We start from the raw sequence: 19,109 nt of genomic DNA on the forward strand, positions 1-19,109 counted from the left end.
TTCCCTAATAAACTTCTGTACACTAATCACCATCTCAGCTTCCCCAGGGAACCCAATTAGCTGCCACTGCTGAAGGGGATGGTTTAAGAAAGAAGGCTCTAACATGAAGTTTTGGAATTGGGTCACTATCCACCTAGCCACCCAGCTAGCAGAGAACCCCATCACTGGTGGTGAGCCCCTAGCAGAAGCAGTAGTGCAGCTGTTAAAACTTTCACTACTGGTAAACTGGGTAGTTTTGCAGTAGAAGGAAATACACAAGTTGGCAAACTTTTTACTTTTTTTGTTGTTGTTGTTCAAGTACAACTGTCCAAACTTTGTAAAAGGACCAGATAGTATTTCATATTTGTAATGGGGCATTACAAACAGAGGCAGGCCTGGGACTGGATTTGGCCCTCAAACCATAGTCTGCAGACCCCTGCACTAAAAGGACCGATGTATCTGGCATTTGGGAAATATAAGGACCATGAAATTGGGTTGTTGCTGCCAAAGGCAATGGGCCCTTTGGAAAAATATAATGAGGTGAAAGTGAGTAATAGAGAATTAAAAGCTAAGTGTGAAAGCCAGAAGGTTCTTTGGTAACAAATACAGACACAGACACTCATCCCTAGCAGGAGGAGGCCACAATGGCTAAGGACCAGAACTTAATCACAAGAATGGCAGAGTTCCAAAGAAAGTTAAACTCTCAACCTGGACAGGTCTGCTATGCCAAGTCACCCATGGGAAGAGGGAAATAACTGGAACCCTGAAAAAAGAGGATGGGGAATGGTTGATTAACCTGAAAATCCTTAGCCCCCAGGTTCCCCTGAGCTCCCTGAGCTTGGAGAACAAACCCACAAATCTTTATTAACTGGTAGTGTTACTCTCATCAGCTATAATGGCAGAGTACAGACCTCTGAAATTCTCCCCTTCATAAAAGCAATGAGAACACAGGCAAAAGTTGTAAGAATCAACTTTTTCAGAACTCTGGAAATTACAAAGGACTGCAGAAATCTGGGGAGTGTTTATTCAACAAATATGACTGAATCTCAGTAAAAGCAGCAAGTTTTGTGAGGTTTTAATATGCCATATTCCTGTCCTACTCTATCCCAGTTCCATAGCGCCATGAAAACCAACAGCCTGCAATCACAGTGAAAAATCAAGAGCCACCAGAGGAAACAAAACAGAGTTGGAGCTCCTTAAAAGTCCAATTCCCAGAAAACTGTCATTATTTGCAATGTCTAGTGGCTCCCTGAGAAACCCTAGTAACAAAATTGTCTTTATTTGACCTGACTCTGAGCTCACCCAGTGCAAAAAGCCTTTTCTCTGGGTGCTTTTGGTGAAAAATAGTAAGAGGTAATTGTCAAACATTTTGACTGCCTGAGGTAACGGACAATTTTGGGGGCTAATGATAGGATAATGAAAAACCTTAAAAGGAAAAGCTGGGGAATGAGATGTCCATGGAAACTCTGGAAAGCTCCAACATATTCCTGGGAATCTAAAAGGCCACATGCAAGTATAACCTGTATACATGCTCCCCAAAGACCTGCAAAGACCTTAAACTCTCACTTCTGGCTAACCTTTAGGCTCCGAACAAGCAGGAAAAGAAGCTAAGACAGAACTGTAAACTGTCTGGCTGTGTCTTGAGCACATGTCCCAACACACATATAAAGGTCCCCCTTGGCAAAGACTGGAAGACTTCCATGTTCCAGGTATCCAAGGAAATCTCTGCCTGTTCATTAGCCTAACCAGTAAGCTGAGCAGAGAATTCAGTAACCATATGCCAAAAAAATGCAGACTTTATACTATTAGTTCCAGAAAGTCCCAACAAACAATAACAAATAACGATAAATAATCCTGAGAAAAAGAGAGAATCCAATTTCTACAGTTGCTACATTATTTAAAATATCCAGTTTTCAACAACAAAAAAAATTATGACACTTGAAAAGAAACTATGGTCTATACATGGAAGAAGGGAAGTCAATATGGACTGTCCCCAAGAAAGCCCAACAATGAACTTACTAGACTAACACTTTAACTCAACTATTTTAAATATGTCAAAATAACGAAAGAAAACCATGTCTAAAGAACTAAAAGAGTATGAATATGATGTCTCACCAAGTGAGAATATCAATAGACACAAAAATTATTTTTTAAAAAATCAAACAGAAATTATAGAATTTGAAAATACAGTAACTAAAATGAAAAAAATCAATAGAGGGGCACAACAGTAAGTATGCAGACAGAAAAAAAGTCTTAGCAAACTTGATGATGGGTCAATTAAGATTAGCTAGTCTGGGGAATGGAAAGACTAAAGAATGAAGAAAAATGAACAGAGCCTTAGAAACTTGTAGGACACCACTCATAATATCAACATACATAAAATGGATAAGAGAGAGGGGGGAAACGGATAAAATATTTAAAAAAACATTAATAAACACACGTAAGACACTCAATAAATTTCAAGTAGGTTAAACTCAGAGATCCAGACCAACACACATTACAACCAAAGTGTCAAAAACCAATGAAAAAGAGAATTATCTCAAAAATGTTAAGAAAGTGACTCATCACAAAGGATCCTCCGGAGATTAATAGCAGATCTCTCATCAGAAACCATGGAGGCAGTGGGATGATATATTCAAGTGGTGAAAAAAAGAAAAAAAAAAAGACTGTCAACCAAGAATTCTATATCCAAAAAAAACACTATCCTTTCAAAGCCGAAGGAGAAATTAAGACATTCCTGATAAACAAAACTGTGAAAGCTTGTTGCCAATAGGTTTTACCCCCCCCAAAAAAACACCTAAAAGGAGCACTCCAGGAAGAAATGACATTAAATAGTAATTCAAATCCATATGAAAAATATGTCCTTAAAAAATTAAAAATAGGCCCTGGCTGGCATAGCTCAGTGGATTGAGCACGGGCTGCGAACCAAAGTGTTGCAGGTTCTATTCCCAGTCAGGGTACATGCCTGGGTTGCAGTCCATGACCCCCAGCAACCACACATTAATGTTTCTCTCTCTCTCTCTCTCTCTCTCTCTCTCTCTCTCTCTCTCTGTCTCCCTCCCTTCCCTCTCTAAAAATAAATAAATAAAAAATCTTAAAAAAAAAAAACAAAACCCACAAACAAACCTGGATCATCTTCAAAAAAAAAAAATTAAAAATAGAACTGCCCTTTGAACTTCTGGCAATATATCCTAAGAATCCAGAAACACCAAGAAAGAATTTAGGCACCCCTATGTTCATAACCTCATTATTTACAATAGCCAAGTATGGCAACAAACCAAAGAGCCCACCAGTAGATGAGTGGATGAAAAAGCTATGGTATATTTACACAATAGCTATTTACATAGCTATAGAAAAGAAGGAATTTTTACCCTTTGTGACAACTCGCATGGACCTGGAGATTATGCTAAGCAAAATAAGACAGAGAAATGCAAATACCATATGATCTCACTCATACGTGGAATCTAATGAACAAAATAAACTGGCAATCAAAATAAAACCAGAGGCATGGATACATGGAACAGACTGACGGATCTCTGAGGAGAGAGGAATGGGGAGGACTGGAAGAGATTAGTCAAAGAAAATATATGCATATATGCATGGCCCATGGATATACACAGCAATGTGGTGAAGGCCAGATGAGGGGTGGGAGGCTGGGTGGAGGACATGGAGGACATTGAGGAGGGGAAGGTGGGGGACATCTGTAATAGTGTTGAAAGAAAGGAAGGAAGGAAGGAAGGACAGACTAGTATAAGTAACTTCATAGGTAAACTACAAAAGACAGTATAAATATATTTGTAACTTTTTTCTCCTATCTGATTTTTCTCCTATCTGATTTAAAAGACAACTACATTAAGCAATAATTAGAAATAAGCATTAATGAGTATACAGCAAAGGTGAAATCCGTAGGACAATAACACAAAGGATAGGAAAGGGAATGGAGCTTTATACAAACAAAGTTTTGTCACAAAAAGATAAATACTGAATGATCCCACTTATATGAGGTACCAAGGCTAGGCAAATTCATGGCAACAGAAGGATGAATTGTAGGTAGTTGTTAAGGACTAGAGGGACAGGAGTATGGATAATTATTGCTTAATGGGTATTGAGTTTCAGTTTTACAAGATGAAAGAGTTCTGTGGTGATGGTTGCACAATATGAATATGCCTAGTATCACTGAAGTGTATACTTAAAAAATGGTTAAGGTGCTTCATTTTGCCACAATAAAAAAATTGTGGAGCCCCAGCCAGGTGGCTCAGTTGACTGGAGCATCGTCCCATACACCAAAAGGTTGCAGCAGGTTCCATCCCTGGGCAGGGCACATCCCTAGGTTGCAGGTTCAATCCCCTCTTGGGACTCATATGGGAGGCAACCAATTGATGTTTCTCTCTCACAGTAATGTTTCTGTTTCTCTCCCTCTTCCTCTCTCTCCCCCTTCCTTTCTGTTTAAAGATTAATGAACATATTCTGGGGTGAGGATTAACAAAAAAATTGTGGAGAAAACATCAATTATAGTATTTTCTATGTATTAAAGCAGCATAAATGACATAGTTACTTTTTTTTTAGATTTTATTAATTTATTTTTAGAGAGGGAAGGAAGGGAGGGAGGGAGAGAGAGAGAGAGAGAGAGAGAGAAACATCAATGTGTGGTTGCTGGGGGCTGTGGCCTGCAACCCAGGCATGTGCCCTGACTGGGAATCGAACCTGCAATGCTTTGGTTTGCAGCCCATGCTCAATCCACTGAGCTACGCCAGCCAGGGCGACATAGTTACTTTTAAAGAAAAAATAACCACTTTCTTCTTTAGAGGTTAAATTTAAATCAAAAGAAATTTGTAACATATGCCATTGTTTGTTTACATCAGATAACACAACAGAGGCTAAAGGTACGAGATACCCACTGGCTTAAAGAAGGGAACTTTTACAAGTCAAGAACCTAAAGTTTATGTAAGCCTGTTAAGGTGAAAATGGTAAGAATTTAGGGAGAAAGTGACCAGATATTAATGGAAGATATAAGAAAGAGAATTGTGGGAAGAACTGATATAAGACTTGAAGAAATCCAGACTCCAAATAGGTCAGCAGAGACAGATTATTATCCTGCAGGTAGGCTATAAATAAAGTGCAGTACAAAGGCAATAAACTCTTTCTCTACAGCTGTGTTTTTTTTTTTTTAATTATAATATCGGACAGCCAAGATCAACAAGTCTCTGAAGAACTCAGATAATTGTAAGATAAGAGAACCAATTATAAACAAAGATTTAAGAAAACTAACCTATGGCAAGGCAGAAGCAGATTAAAAGTCACTCAATTTTTAATGGAAACAAAAACGAGTTTTAAGGGGTAAAAAAAGCTCACAGTCACCAAACATATAGTCAATGGTTACCAACATTTGAGTAAACTATTAGTTAGAAAAGAAGCAAAACAAAAAAATTTGGAGGAAACTAACAATTCAGAAAACTTCAACAAAAATTACACTATGCTAAAAAAAAAAAACCGAACACCTTTTTAAAAAAATTCAAAGAAAATGCTTTTACAAATTTAATGGGATTGAAAAATACAGTTGGAAAAAATATCTCACAAAACAGACCAAAAATAGAGAAAAAAAAACAAAAACAAAAGAGACAGAAGAAAAATTCTGTATCAACAGGTCCATCATCAATTGAACAGAGTAAGTGCCCTAAAGATTTAGGACTACAATAATGCTTCTCAAAAAAGATAAGGACTGCCTCCCCCTAGGGGTGTGTGGAAATGTCTGGGGACATTTCTAGATGTTCTAATAACTAATGACTTAGACTAGCATTTAATGCCTGGGAGCCACGGTACTCAAAGCCCTGCAAGCACTATGCAGTCCAACACAAAAATGGTACTATCTGAATGCCTACAGTGCCCTCTATTGAGAAACACTAGGCTATGGAATAGAAGAATTCTCTCAGTGCCTAACACAATATATATTTCCATAAAATTTAATAAAACCAGGATAAACAAAAGACGCCAAAACAAATCTTGCATACAAAAAAAGGAACAAGAATCAGAACAGCATCAAACCCTTCAAAAGCCACACTGAAAAGTTCAAAGACAAGAGAAATAAATGCCTCTGACATGTTGATGGAAACTTATCTCCAACCAAACTACCAAATTTTTTGGACTGTAAGGCCCACCAGACCATAAGACGCGCCTAGGTTTTAGAGGAAAATAGGGAAAAAAAATTGAAGCAAAAAAATGTGGTAAAATATTTAGTAACATAAATAAGAACCCCCACCCCCAACCCACAGCAAGCCAGGTAAGCTACATTTGGACTATAAGATGCACCCCCCTTCCTCCCAAATTTGGAGGGAGTGCGTCTTATTGTCTCAAAAATATGGTACCAAACAAGTGTGAAAATAAAAGACATTTTTAAAAGATTCAAGTTCCTAAAATTTACCTCCTATGCAACTTTTCTCAAGAAACAATTAGATAACATATTTCAACAAAACAAAGGCCTAAACCAAGAACGGATGGGAAATAAAATCCAGTTTAAAAAAAGCAAGGAGGACACCAGCTAGCAAACTGCAGACAGAACTTTCATAGTAGTAACTATGTATCAAACAAGAGAACATCTGACAGAGGTTTCAGAATAACTTTATAACAAGTCTTAAACAAGTCTAGATCAGAGAGCAAGGGAATTAACAGCTCTGGAGGGCAACTCCTCCCTGCTCAACTCTACTCCTTCCATACAAAAGGCAAAACTGGTAGATTATGTGATGTGCTTGCAAGTTTGAAAACCCTGATGGATGTGTTATGGCTTTTAGGAAAAAACAGGAATCAATGCGTATGAAACTAATAAGCAAATAAAAAACGTGGTAAACAACAAAAAGGAAAACAAAAATGTACAGTAAAGAGCAAGTATCCACAATATGCTTTTTGACTCACAAATTATTATTTCCATGGTCATAGTAATGCAAAACCTAATGATTTAACTAGTTTTATTACCTATATTGGAACATGGTAAAAGGAGATGTAAGAAGTGTGGTAAATCCTCAGTTGCCATAACTGGAAGATTAAGGTAATATTTAATACTGCCAGAGCAAGTGTAGTTGTTAATTCTTTTTTTAAAAAAAGATTTTATTTATTTTATTTTTAGAGAGTGAAAGGGAGGTAGAAAGGGAGGGAGAGAAACATCAACGTGTGGTTGCCACTTGCGCCACCCCACCCCCAACTAGAGACCTGGCCTGCAGCCCAGGCATGTGCCCTGACTGAGAATCGAAACAGTAACCCTCTGGTTCGCAGACCGGCACTCAATCCACTGAGCCACACCAGCCAGGGGTATAATTCTATTATTTAAAAATAAGGATAAAAATATTGGAAGAAAGATTTTAAAGTGGTTGCTGCTGGAAAGCCGGACAAGAGGGACAGGATGGGTAGGGGACCCGCTGTTTTGGCCATAAGCTCTCTAGTATTTGGGGTTTCATAAACCTAATATTATAATGGCATTAAAAGTGAATTCAATTTATATATTTTGAAATGGAACAGTTTTTTTAATTATAGCAAGAGCTTATTAACATATTCACTCAACAACAATTTACTGCAGCAATTATCTTATTGATTTATTTATTTTTAGAGGGAGGGAGAAAGAGAAGGACAGAAACATCCAACAGCTGCCTCTTGCACAGGCAACCCAGGCATGCACCCTGACTGGGAACCTAACCAACAACCTTTCAGTTTGCCTGACCATGGCCAACCCACTGAACCATACCAGTCAAGGTACTGCCAAGCATTTTTTTCTAAGAATTGGATATAAATGGATATGAGATAATCTTTATAAAGGCACAGATATAGATATACAATTGACCCTTTCTTTTTTTCATCTTCACCCAAGAATATGTTTATTGACTCTAGAGAGAGGAAGGGGGAGAGAAGGAGAGAGAGAAACATGACCACTTGCTTCCCAGATACACCCTAACCCAGATCAACAGGAAACCTAGGTATTATATGTACACCCTGTGTGAAATGACACTCCAACCAACTGAATCCCTGGCCAGGGCTACAACTGACCTTTGAACAATGTGGTGCTTGGGGGCACTGACCCTACATAGTCGAAAATCCCATGTAACTCTGGACTCCCCCCAAACTTAAGTCATCCCTCAGTATTAGTGTCCCTTGGTACTAGTGTCGTCGGATTGGTTCCAGGACCCCTGTGGATAAGAAATCCACAGATGCTCAAGTCCCTTATATAAAAAGGCAAAAAGCAATACATACAGTCTGCTCTCCACATTCGCAAATGGAAAATACTGTTGGCTGAATCCAGAGATGCAAAACCCAAATGATACAGAAGGCCAACAGTATATTACTGAAAAAAAATCCACATAATTGGACCAGCGCAGTTCAAGCCTATGTTGTTAAAAAGTCAACTGTAGTTACAATGAGGGTGTCTAACCTCAGCACGATTTTGGACTAGATTTGGTGGGGGTGGGGGGGGGGGTGTCTGTCTTGTGCATGTTTAGTAGCATCTAACTTCTAGCCACTAGATGTCAGTAGCACCCCCACTGCAGCTGTAATAACCAAAAACTCTCCAGACACTGCCAAATGTCCCGTTGGAGCAAAACTGCCCCCAGTTGAGAATGATGATTGTCTATGTATAGAAATATACACCCAAAAAGATAGCAGTAGTTGTTCCTGGAAGGTTAAGATTACAAAAAAGTCACTATTTTTGACATTTCTGTGCCTTAATTTTCATATAAATGTTACTTTAATAATTAAGGTATTAAAAACTAAATAACTTACAGAATAAATACAGCAACTAAATGCAACCACAAAACAAAAACTTAAAGCATTATAACATAAAATCTTAATAAGTAATAGAGGGTTTCTGGCAGTTTTCAAAGAAATCAGTAAAAAAAAGAAAATGGGAAAAAGATAAACTAGTATATAAATTCATTAAAAATACTAAGACGTCCAACTTGCTCTTTTATGATTATTTTCAACAATGACTAGTTTTATATATGCATAAAAACAATCCATTTCTGAAACATCAATTTTAGTAACAGAAAATACCTACTTTGTAGTTTTTACTGGCTTATTTTTTTAAGTAAGAAAAACATAGAATTCCTCAAAAAGTTGGAAATGACCCAGCACTCCCAGTCCTATCTAGATACTCAGGAGAACGGAAAACATATGTTCAAATAAATTTGTGCACAAATGTTAGCAGCATTATTCATAATAGACCAAGAGCAGAAACACTCAAATGTCCAAATGATGGACAAGTTGTAGAATGGTATTATCCACACAATAGAATACTATTTAATCATAAAAAGGGAAAAGGGCTGTTACATGCTACAACATAGAGAAACCTTAAAAACATTATCTTAAGTTAAAGAAGTTAATCACAAAAAATATAATTCCATTTAGATGAAATGTCCAGAATAAGCAAATCCATAGAGACAGACAGAAAGCTGTGGTTGCCAAGGAATGCTAAGGATTGGGACTAAATGCTTTTAGCTGCTGGGTTCATTTGTGGGGTAATGAAAAAATGTTCTGAAATTGGACAGTGATGATGACTACAAAACACAGTGACTATCCTAAAAAACAAACAAACAAAAAAACAGAAATATACACTGTAAAAGAGCAAATTTTATGTTATGAGAATTACATTTCAATTTTTTTATTTATTGGTTTTACAGAGAGAGGAAGGGAAGGGGGAGAAAGGAGGGAGGTAGGGGGAGGGGAGTGAGACTGGGAGAGAGAGGGGGAGAAAGAGGGGGAGAGAGAAGGGGGGAGAGAGAAAACATCGACTTGTTGTTCCAATTACTTATAGACTCATTAGTCGCTTCTTGTATGTGCCCTGACGAGAGATCAAACCCACAACCTTGGCATATTGGGAAGATGCTCTAACCAACTGAGCTACCCTTCCAGGGCTACATCTCCATTTATTAATAATGTTTTTTAAAGTCTAAAGGTAGCCCTAAGGAGTCAATTTTCTAAGCACTAATATCAACAAATGCTAACATCACAACAAATTGTTGTGTACCTTCTGATGGAAGATATCATCACTACCAATGAAATAGTTTTGCTATCCTCTTCCCAATATGAAAATTAAAATAAACCAATTCTGAACAAGCCCCTAGATCAAACAAACCAATAGGGGGAAACAAACAGGACAACAAAACATGTTAAACTATACCACAAGACAGCATTCAACCAAACTCAGACTCTGGGAACCTCTACAGAAACAAAGACCTGACTTCTTCGACAAAATGGCAAGGAAAAGTAAAACACGACGGAGAGGGTTCCAACCACAATGTGCTATCTAGATTCTGAGTTGAACAAACTGTTTAAAGATAAAAGAGAAAAATGAGAAATTTGAGCAGTAAATATTGGATAATAGTATTCAAAGTTATTCATTTATCAACTTCTGGACAAGATGGAAGAATAGGTAGATGATACACTTTGCTTCCTCACACAACCAAAAGGACGATGGCAAATTTAAAAATAAAAAACAACCAGAACTGACAGTAAATCAAACTGTATGTAAGTCTGACAACCAAGGAGGTAAAGAACAAACATTCATCTAGACTGGTAGGAGGGGCAGAGAGAATGCACAGCAAGGCAGCAGTTGGCAGACCAGGCAATTCCACATTCACATGCAGATAAACTGTGAGGAACAACTGGGGAGCGAGAGAGAGAACAATTCAGGATTCCAGGTAGGTAAAAAAGAGCCTCAGAAGCTCTGGCTATAAAAACCTGTGGAGGTTGAGGTGGTGGGAGAAACTCCCAGCCTCACAGGAAAATTCGTTAGAGAGACACACAGGGTCCTAGAACATACACAAAACCACCCACCCCGGAATCAGCACCAGAAGGGCCCCATTTGCTTGTGGGTAACAGGGGAGGTGACTGAAGGTGGGGCGAGAGCCAAAAATGGGGCACTATTCCCTCTCCAACCCCCTCCCCCACACATGGCAACACAAGGCAGGGAAGTGGGTTGCCCCACCCTGATGAATACCTAAGGTCCCGCCCCTTACAACGTAACAGGTGCACTAAGACAACGAAATATGGTCCGAATGAAAGAACAGATCGAAACTCCAGGAAAAAAAACTAGGCGACAAAAGAAAGCCAACCTATCAGATGCAGAGTTCAAAACACTGGTAATCAAGATGCTCACAGAAATAGTTGAGTACCGACACAAAATAGAGGAAGAAGTGAAAGCTATACAAAGTGAAATAAAAAAAAAATATACAAGGAACCAACAGTGATGGGAAGGAAACCAAAACTCCAACAATTTGGCCCAGAAAGAAGAAATAAATATTCAACCAGAAGAGAATGAAGAAATAAGAACTCAAAGAAATGAGAAGAGGCTAAGGAACCTCTGGGACAATTTTAAATATTCCAACATCTGAATCATAGGAGTGCCAGAAGGAAAAGAGGAAGATCATGAAATTAAAAATTTACTTGAAAAAATAATGAAGGACAACTTCACCAATCTGGCAAAGGAAATAGATTCCCAGGAAACCAGGAAGCTCAGAGAGTCCCAAAGAAATTGGATCCAAGGAAGAACACACCAAGACACATCATAATTAAATTACCCATGATTAAAGATGAGGGAAGAATCTTAAAAGCAGCAAGAGAAAAAAAAAGGGAGTTACCTACAAAGGAATTTCCATAAGACTATCAGTTGATTTGTCAAAAGAAACCTTACAGGAAATAAGGGGATAAAAAAAGGTATTCCAAGCCATGAAAGGCAAGGACCTACATCCAAGATTACTCTATCCAGCAAAGCTGTAATTTAGAATGGGAGGGCAAATAAGAGCTTCCCAGATAAGGTCAAGTTAAAGGAGTTCATCATCACTAAGCCCTTATTTGAAATGTTAAAGGACCTTATCTAAGAAGAAGATGATAAAAAATATGAACAGTAAAATGACAACTCACAACTATCAACAACTGAACCTAAAAAACAAAAACAAACTGAGCAAACAACTAGATCAGGAACAGAATCACAGAAATAGGGATCACATGGAGGTTTATTAGTGGGGAGGTGGAGGGAAGAGAATCGGGGCAAGGGTACATGGAATAAGCATAATTGGTAGGTACAAAACAGACAGGGAGAAGTTAAGAATAGTATAGGAAGTGGTGAAGCCAAAGAACTTGTATGTATGACCCATGGACATGAATTAAGGGAGTGCTGGTAGGAGGGGGTGCAGAGCAGATGGGGATGAAGGGAAGAAAAAAAATTGGGACAACTGGAATAGCATAATCAATAAAATACACTTAAAAATTTTTAAAGTTACTCATTTTTCTTAACAGTTTGGTATATAATAGTATTGTAATGGTCTTTTAAAATCCTTATCTTTTAGATACGTATGGAAATATTCATGGATAAAATTACATGATTCTGAAATTTGCTTCAAAACAATTTGAGATTGGGAAGTATGGATAGTAGTGTAAGTAAAACAAGACTGGTCATGACATGTCACTGTTACAGATGGGTGACAAGTTTGTGGGAGGCCACAGATATTATATTATTTTTCTATATGCTTAAAACTCTCCATAATAAAAACTTAAAGATCCCTGGCCCAGTGCCTCAGTTAGTTGGAGTATTGTCCCATACACCAAATGGTTGCAGGTTTGATTCCGTTAGGGTGCATGCCTAGGTTGAGGTTTGATCCCTAGTCCAACAAACAGCGCCTAAGGGAGACAACCAATTGACATGTGTGTGTCTGTCTGTCTGTCTGTCTGTCTGTCTCTCCCTCCCCCGTCCCCCTCTCTTCCCTGCCCTTCTGTCTCACTAAAACCAATAAACATATCCTCGGGTGAAAATTTTAAAAAAAAGTAAAGGGTATGTAATACAATCTTATTGGTAGTATAATGTACAAACTGTTAAGAAAGGGGCATGGGTGGAGAGATTGCTCCAGAGAATTCATGCAGGAGAAGCAATCTAAACTAAGATGGTGTTAGTAAAAAAATGAAAACCACAGATTAAATCAGGGTTATTTCCTTCAGTCAGTGGTTAGGCTGCAGGGTCATTCTAGGCAAAAAAACTTTATTTACCCATTGATCTAAGATATGTATTAAGAACTCAAAATAATACTTGGCACATAGTAAATACTCAATAAATACTACCTATTTATCTGAAAGTCCATTATCCACACGTTTCCCATGACCATTTATTTGTCATCTTGTTAATTTCTGGTTTATCACAGTTTATTATTTCTAGAGTACAAGCTCCATGAGGGCCAGGTCCCTGCTTCAAACATGACATACCCATGGCCTAGCACAAAGTAGCACTCAAATAGATTCACTGAATAATTATCCTAGATCAATAAAATTCAAAGACTCAGCATATATAGGGGGATCTGTATACTGTCTAGTGATGGGGAAGATGATTGTAAACATTAATTATAACAAAGAATAAAGGGGAATGAGCAAGTTAAGTGTGTTCTAAGAAGGGAATGGCAGGCAAGTGAGATGAACTGAGTAATGGATGTATTAAATTTGAAATAGAAAAGCTTAAAAAAAAAAAAAAGGCCCTGCTGGCGTAGCTCAGTGGATTGAGCATGGGTGGTAAACCAAAGGGTCACTGGTTTGAGCACTGGTGAAGGCACATGCCTGGGTTGTGGGCCAGGTCCCCAGTGGGGGCCAAGTAAGAGACAACCACACACTGATGTTTCCCCCCCTTTCTCCCTCTCTTTCCCTCTCTCTAAAAATAAATAAATAAAACATTTTTTTAAAAGAAAGTTAAACAGGAAATTAGAAATATATCTGAGATATCTGGAAGCCTAAGATACAAAGTGGTTACAAACATGGCCTCTGAAGGCAATTTGTCCAGATTTAAATGCCACTTCTCCTGCCTCCTAGTTGCACTATCTTGGACAGATAATTACTTAACTTCTGCGCTCCAATACTCTAGTGTCAAAAACATAAATAAATAAGAAAAAAAAACACCCAACAAAAAAAGAAAGCAATTGTGCCAACCTTACTGGGTTGTTTTTTTAGGATTAAACTAATAAATACCGAGGCATCAAAATAACACTTAGCAAATGATAAATAATAAATGTTAAGTATTAAGATGGCAAGTGATAGCTGAACATCTAATTTCAAGTGAAATATATAGTGAAAAGAAGAAGAAAACCAGAACCCCGGGTAATAACAACTGAGAACAAAGAAGAGGAAAACACATGAAGAAAAGTGATTAAGTGGACCAAAGGGAAAACAAGAAATTAGTACAACCAAAGAGGATTTTGAGGAAGAAACAGTCAATAGCAGAAATTGTTGGTTAGGTCCATACGGTCTATAAGAAGGCCACAGGATTTGGCAATGTAAAGGTCAACTAACTAACAACAGAAAGAGAGCATTCTTCAAAGTGTTTGGATGGGTATTATGGAATGAGTAGAGCAAAAATGAAGCCTGTAAAGCAGACAAAAAGAAACGGAGAATGAAATAAGGTTGTAGACTTAATCCTATCAAATATTGTTTACTCTATTGTCACCATCATTTAAAATAGGATTCTGCATAACAACAAAATTTATGCGAAGGCTAAAATTCTCAGAATAAAGGAAGCATCTTTATACAAAATCACTATATACTGTTCTTATTTTTCTGTAACTTCATAGTAAAACCCTAAAAATCTTGTAATAGAGCATCAGAATTTGTAAAACATCATTCTTGACTATGCTAAGAAAATGCTGACAATAAAAGTAAGGGGCACATGAAAAACAAACTTCTCCCACCTTAATAATGAAAAAATCTGGTTACCTGTGAGCAAAATATCTCCCATAAGGTAAGACTGTTAGGTAGAAAACAGCTATCATGTTATGACAAATCTGTATGCCAGAGTATGCACACAAAAACTAATTAAAATTTTTATATTTGCCAGAGAATCAGTAATTTTAGAATATAAATTTTTGGACTATATATTATTTTCTATGTATTATCTAATGTCATGTTTTTATAGTTGCCAAACAAGCATTTTGTATATACCATAAGTGCATTTTTTTAATTACATATCGACTACAGAAAAAATGTAAGGACATGTTTACAATATACACAAATTACACTTCATACATCACGGGGGCTCAAAAACACTTTGCTGAAATGGTGTTTTTGAACACTTTGCTCAAAAACACTTTGTACTGAAGTGGTATATGCCACAATATGATAGACAAAGAATTACAGGGCAGATTCCATTTCTATGAAAAATGCTAAGATGACCGACCATACAACACAGTGGTTACAAGAGTGGTAGTAAGAACACAGGCTTTGAATTCAGACAAACCTGGTTTCAAATATCAGTTCCAATACTTTATAGCTGGGTGACCTTGGTAAAGTTACTTAACCTAAATTTGTCTCCTCATCTATAAAATAGGAATGATACCTACATAAGGTTGTAATGCTGTGTAATGGCAGTTATAATTTTTATATAACATGAATTGCTAAAAATCCTACAAAGCCCACTCCTTCCAAACCCTAAACCAAATCTCTGGAGGATAAGGCAGGGGGCCTGCATATTTTTTCAAGTTTTACAAGTGATTCTGACTAGCTCTCTCATTCAGGAGTCACTGTCTCAGAGTCTTACTAACAAATATTAAAATACCCCAATCCAAGATAAGGAACCCACACAAAGATAAAAAGAGCTTTAAGACACGATCCTTTGGTTACTTAAGTTTTTAAAATAGACCTTTACCCCAAATTCCTTTTACAAAGAAAAAAAGAAAACCCACACACTGAAAAGTTCCAATTTAAAATCCTTTCCAAAGCCAGGTAACACATGATTTCATAATGAAATTTTACATCAAAATTAGGTATAACTTAGCCTCTTTGTATTCATTACTGAATAGTTTTATATGTATAGATAAAAACACATATAGGTACCCAAGACTCTATATAATATGTAAGCTGTCTCATTATCATTATTGTTCTTAAAAATAAGTTAAAGTTTACAGTTTAAATCCATTGATGTATCACTTAAACCACCCCAATAAAATTTTATTCAACACAAACATTTTTAAAGTGTGTACAAGAAATCTTACTAAAGACTGAGTACACTTAAAGCAAATTCAACATATTGGAAGTAAATCTGAAACCCTCTTAATTAAGTAACCCAGTAAAATATTTTACAGAAGTGTATAGAACATGAGCATATAAACACAATCATGAACATTTTATTCCAAAAAAATTAGTATGAATTAACGAAAATCCCTGGAAGAATTTAAGAGTCTAGAAACACTGTAGAACTTCTTCGAAATAAACCAACTAGCTTATAATGGCTATATCAAAATATACCAATACAGATAAACTGAAAGCAAGCAAGCGAGTAAAAGGTATCTTCCTTTACAGACTTTTCTGCTACTGTCAAGGGAAGGACTAGATGAGAAAGCGAGGACTAGGACAGATGATACAGACCTCATTAATGTATATATACCTTACTAATTTAGACAAAAGACATTTTCTCTGCTACTTTACTGAAGCTTATGAATGACTAATGTAATTGCTAAACTGAAAAGTGGTAGAATCCAAGCTTTCCTACAACAGTACAAAGGTCATAACACTATTTCAAACTGGCAAAGTATTAGTGAGCCCAAGCCTCCATGCATTTGCAAATGCAAATATTAAAAATAAATGCCTATCTTCACTCACACAGAATGCTAAATTTGCAACACGGTGTGACAGAAAGTTGTGTATCAACAGAACTCTAAATCCCAGGTATTTTAAAGCAGACTATACATACACAAGTTAAAGGAAACAGTAGACAATTTTGATTTAAGCTTTTTGAAAGTTGTATTTTTAAAAGCACAATACTATATCAAAGCGCAATTCTAAAACATTGAATTGACTAACAGGTGTTAATTTATAATTCTTACAAAACTTGATAAAGTGTCAAAATATGTAATTATTCTTATTTTTTTAAAGTTTACCTTTACCTACTTTGTAGACTCAAAATTTACTAGTTCAAAATCAAACTGAAAAGATCAATTTCTTTGAGTACACCCTCCCTAAGTTAATCCAAAATTCCTTAAATTTTCCCAACTATTCACCATAGGCATAAATGGCATATGTCAGCGAACAATATTGCTGATATTCTAAATATATATATCACTCTGAATAACAGGTGCAACACACTTTAGATGCATGCTTCCCTCCCCCTACCCCAGCCTAAATTTGACCGGGAAAGGGTTTAAAAATAAAAACGAATATCCCAAAATGTTGAACGAGTCTTTAAGAAAGATACAGCCATTCTGAAATCCAAGACATGAACACGTAAACTACCAACATGTTCCAAAAGTTAGATAAACTAGCCCATCAAATTTTCACCTTAAGAGGATCGAGTCAGGCTTAATCATGAGGGGTCTTGAGGATATTTAATTTTGCTTCACCTCTGTGAGTAACGTGACAAAAGAACCTTTTACTTCCAGCTAATATTAAATTTTTTTTCAGTCCTTTCACAAAGACAACACAGATAGTCTGGTTTGGCTTTTCATGAGTAAAAAAAGGGGATGGAGGAAGGGAAGGCCAGGTGAAGGGTACCCTAAAAAAATTTCAGTACAGGCATACCTCGTTTTATTGCGCTTCGCTTTACTGCGCTTCACAGAACTGCGTTTTTTTTACAAATTGAAGGCAAGACCCTCTAACAGAAAAAATATTGCCACTCGCTTCACTGCAAGGGTCTGGAACTGAACCCGCAGTATCCCCGAGGTATGCCTGTATGGAGAAGGCTTGATGAGTCAGTCCCTAAACTAAAGAACAACTGAAGGGGAATCTAAGTGCACAGGGCAGCGACGCAGGTGAAGATACTTAAAGTTGGCGGTAGGAAATGAAAACTTCACAGGTCAGTGGCAAGCCATTGTGCTTGGTAGCAGCTCTGGAAGGAAGCGTGGTTGTCAAGGGGCAAGTGCGTACCAACTCCAGGGGAGGGGTGCAGACCTGCCAAATCGGAAAGAGGGGATGATCCGGGAAAGGTGGTAAAATGCCCATCATCGGGCTCTCCATCCCAAGAAGCAACACAAAGCAAGTTCACTGTTCAGGAGCCCCACGCCGGACTCTCCCACAGAGACGAGTTCTGCCCCAAGCCCGGGAGGCCCCGGAGGCCCGGGCAGGCCGCCTCCAGAGGAGCCCCCGCAGACGCCATACTAAAAGCCAAAATGGCTGCCCCAAGGAAGCCCGCACCGCGCAGCTAGAGAGGGTTTGGGAACAAGCTTCTGCGGGAAAGGGGGAGGAGAACTCTAGCAAGAACAGCGGCCAACACCAGCGCCCCCCGAGCCGCGCAGGTAGGCTCATCTGGTCTTCCCAAGCCCGCGGGATCCCAATGAGGGAAGTCCCGTCCCCACCCCCCACGGGGAACCCCGCTGCCGCAGCCGTCCCACACACCGACCCCAGCGAGGTACCTGCAGTTCGGCTCGCTCCACCTCCCAGTGCGCCCGCTCCATCTCGAACCGAGCCCACTCGTGCTGGATGTAGTGCAGGATCCCTGGGATAGTGTACTGTTGCGGCCGGGACAGCTCGGGGCCTGCCGCTGGACCCGCTCCCTCCGCGGCAGGAGGACCCCCGCTGCCCGCCACTCCATTGCCCCCTGGCGAAAGGCTCATGTTCCCCCCAGGTCCCTGCTGTTGCCGTGGAGGGGCCGCCATCCCCGGGCCGCCACCACTGCCTCCGGCGAGCTCGTCCATTGTGTGTGGGGCCCCGGCCGGGGCGCAGGGCGAGACGCCGACAGCTGGGGGAAGGGCCGGGGAGGATGGCCCCGCTCCGGCGGCGGGGCGGAGGCCAGCTGGGATTGGGGCGGGGTGGGGATAGTTGCTGTATGTCTGCTGTGGGTCAGAGCAGGGAGCTGCCGGCCGCCGCCATTACAGTCCCTCCTCCATCTGCCCGTCTCACTCACTCACTTTAGGGAAAGCGGGGATAGGGGGGCCTGAAGGGGAGGGGTAGAGGGGGGAGGGTTGGGAAGAGATGGACGTAGTGCCGTCGCTCCCCGCGCAGCATGCCGGGTAGAGAACGCTGCTGCCGCAGCACGCCCTGTAGCCAAATAGAGTCCTGCCTCACTCTACGCAGGCGCACTGAGGACGCTGTTTGGCCTGCCGTTTGCGGTGGAGGAGCCCCGACCCCGCCCCTAGGCCCGCCCCCAGAGTTGCTCGCGGTTTCCTGCCGCCGGAACCGATCAGAGGGCTACACACTCC

General features: G+C 39.1%; 2 protein-coding genes across 7 annotated transcripts in view; one reads left to right on the top strand and one right to left on the bottom strand.

Annotated features, from left to right (window-relative positions):
• Nucleotides 1-18,839, bottom strand: part of STRN3 (striatin 3) — a 113,782-nt gene extending 94,943 nt beyond the window's left edge. Inside the window, exon 1 of one of the 2 annotated variants that reach the window (XM_045841260.1) lies at nucleotides 18,324-18,839. In XM_045841260.1, coding sequence (XP_045697216.1) covers nucleotides 18,324-18,605 — 282 coding nt within the window. In that variant the 5' untranslated portion in view covers nucleotides 18,606-18,839. The remainder of the gene's footprint in view (nucleotides 1-18,323) is intronic. The other variant, XM_045841261.1, reaches the window with a different exon arrangement.
• Nucleotides 17,356-19,109, top strand: part of AP4S1 (adaptor related protein complex 4 subunit sigma 1) — a 68,820-nt gene continuing 67,066 nt past the window's right edge. For 4 of the 5 annotated variants that reach the window (XM_045841266.1, XM_045841267.1, XM_045841265.1 and 1 more), the window contains exon 1: nucleotides 17,869-18,206. The gene's annotated coding sequence lies outside the window, so the exon portion shown is untranslated. Of the gene's footprint in view, nucleotides 17,768-17,868; nucleotides 18,207-19,109 lie in introns of those variants that run through there. The other variant, XM_045841263.1, reaches the window with a different exon arrangement.

This window comes from Phyllostomus hastatus, unplaced genomic scaffold (assembly GCF_019186645.2).
Source record: "Phyllostomus hastatus isolate PE091 unplaced genomic scaffold, TTU_PhHast_1.1 phas_contig_348, whole genome shotgun sequence".
Lineage (NCBI taxonomy): Eukaryota > Metazoa > Chordata > Mammalia > Chiroptera > Phyllostomidae > Phyllostomus > Phyllostomus hastatus.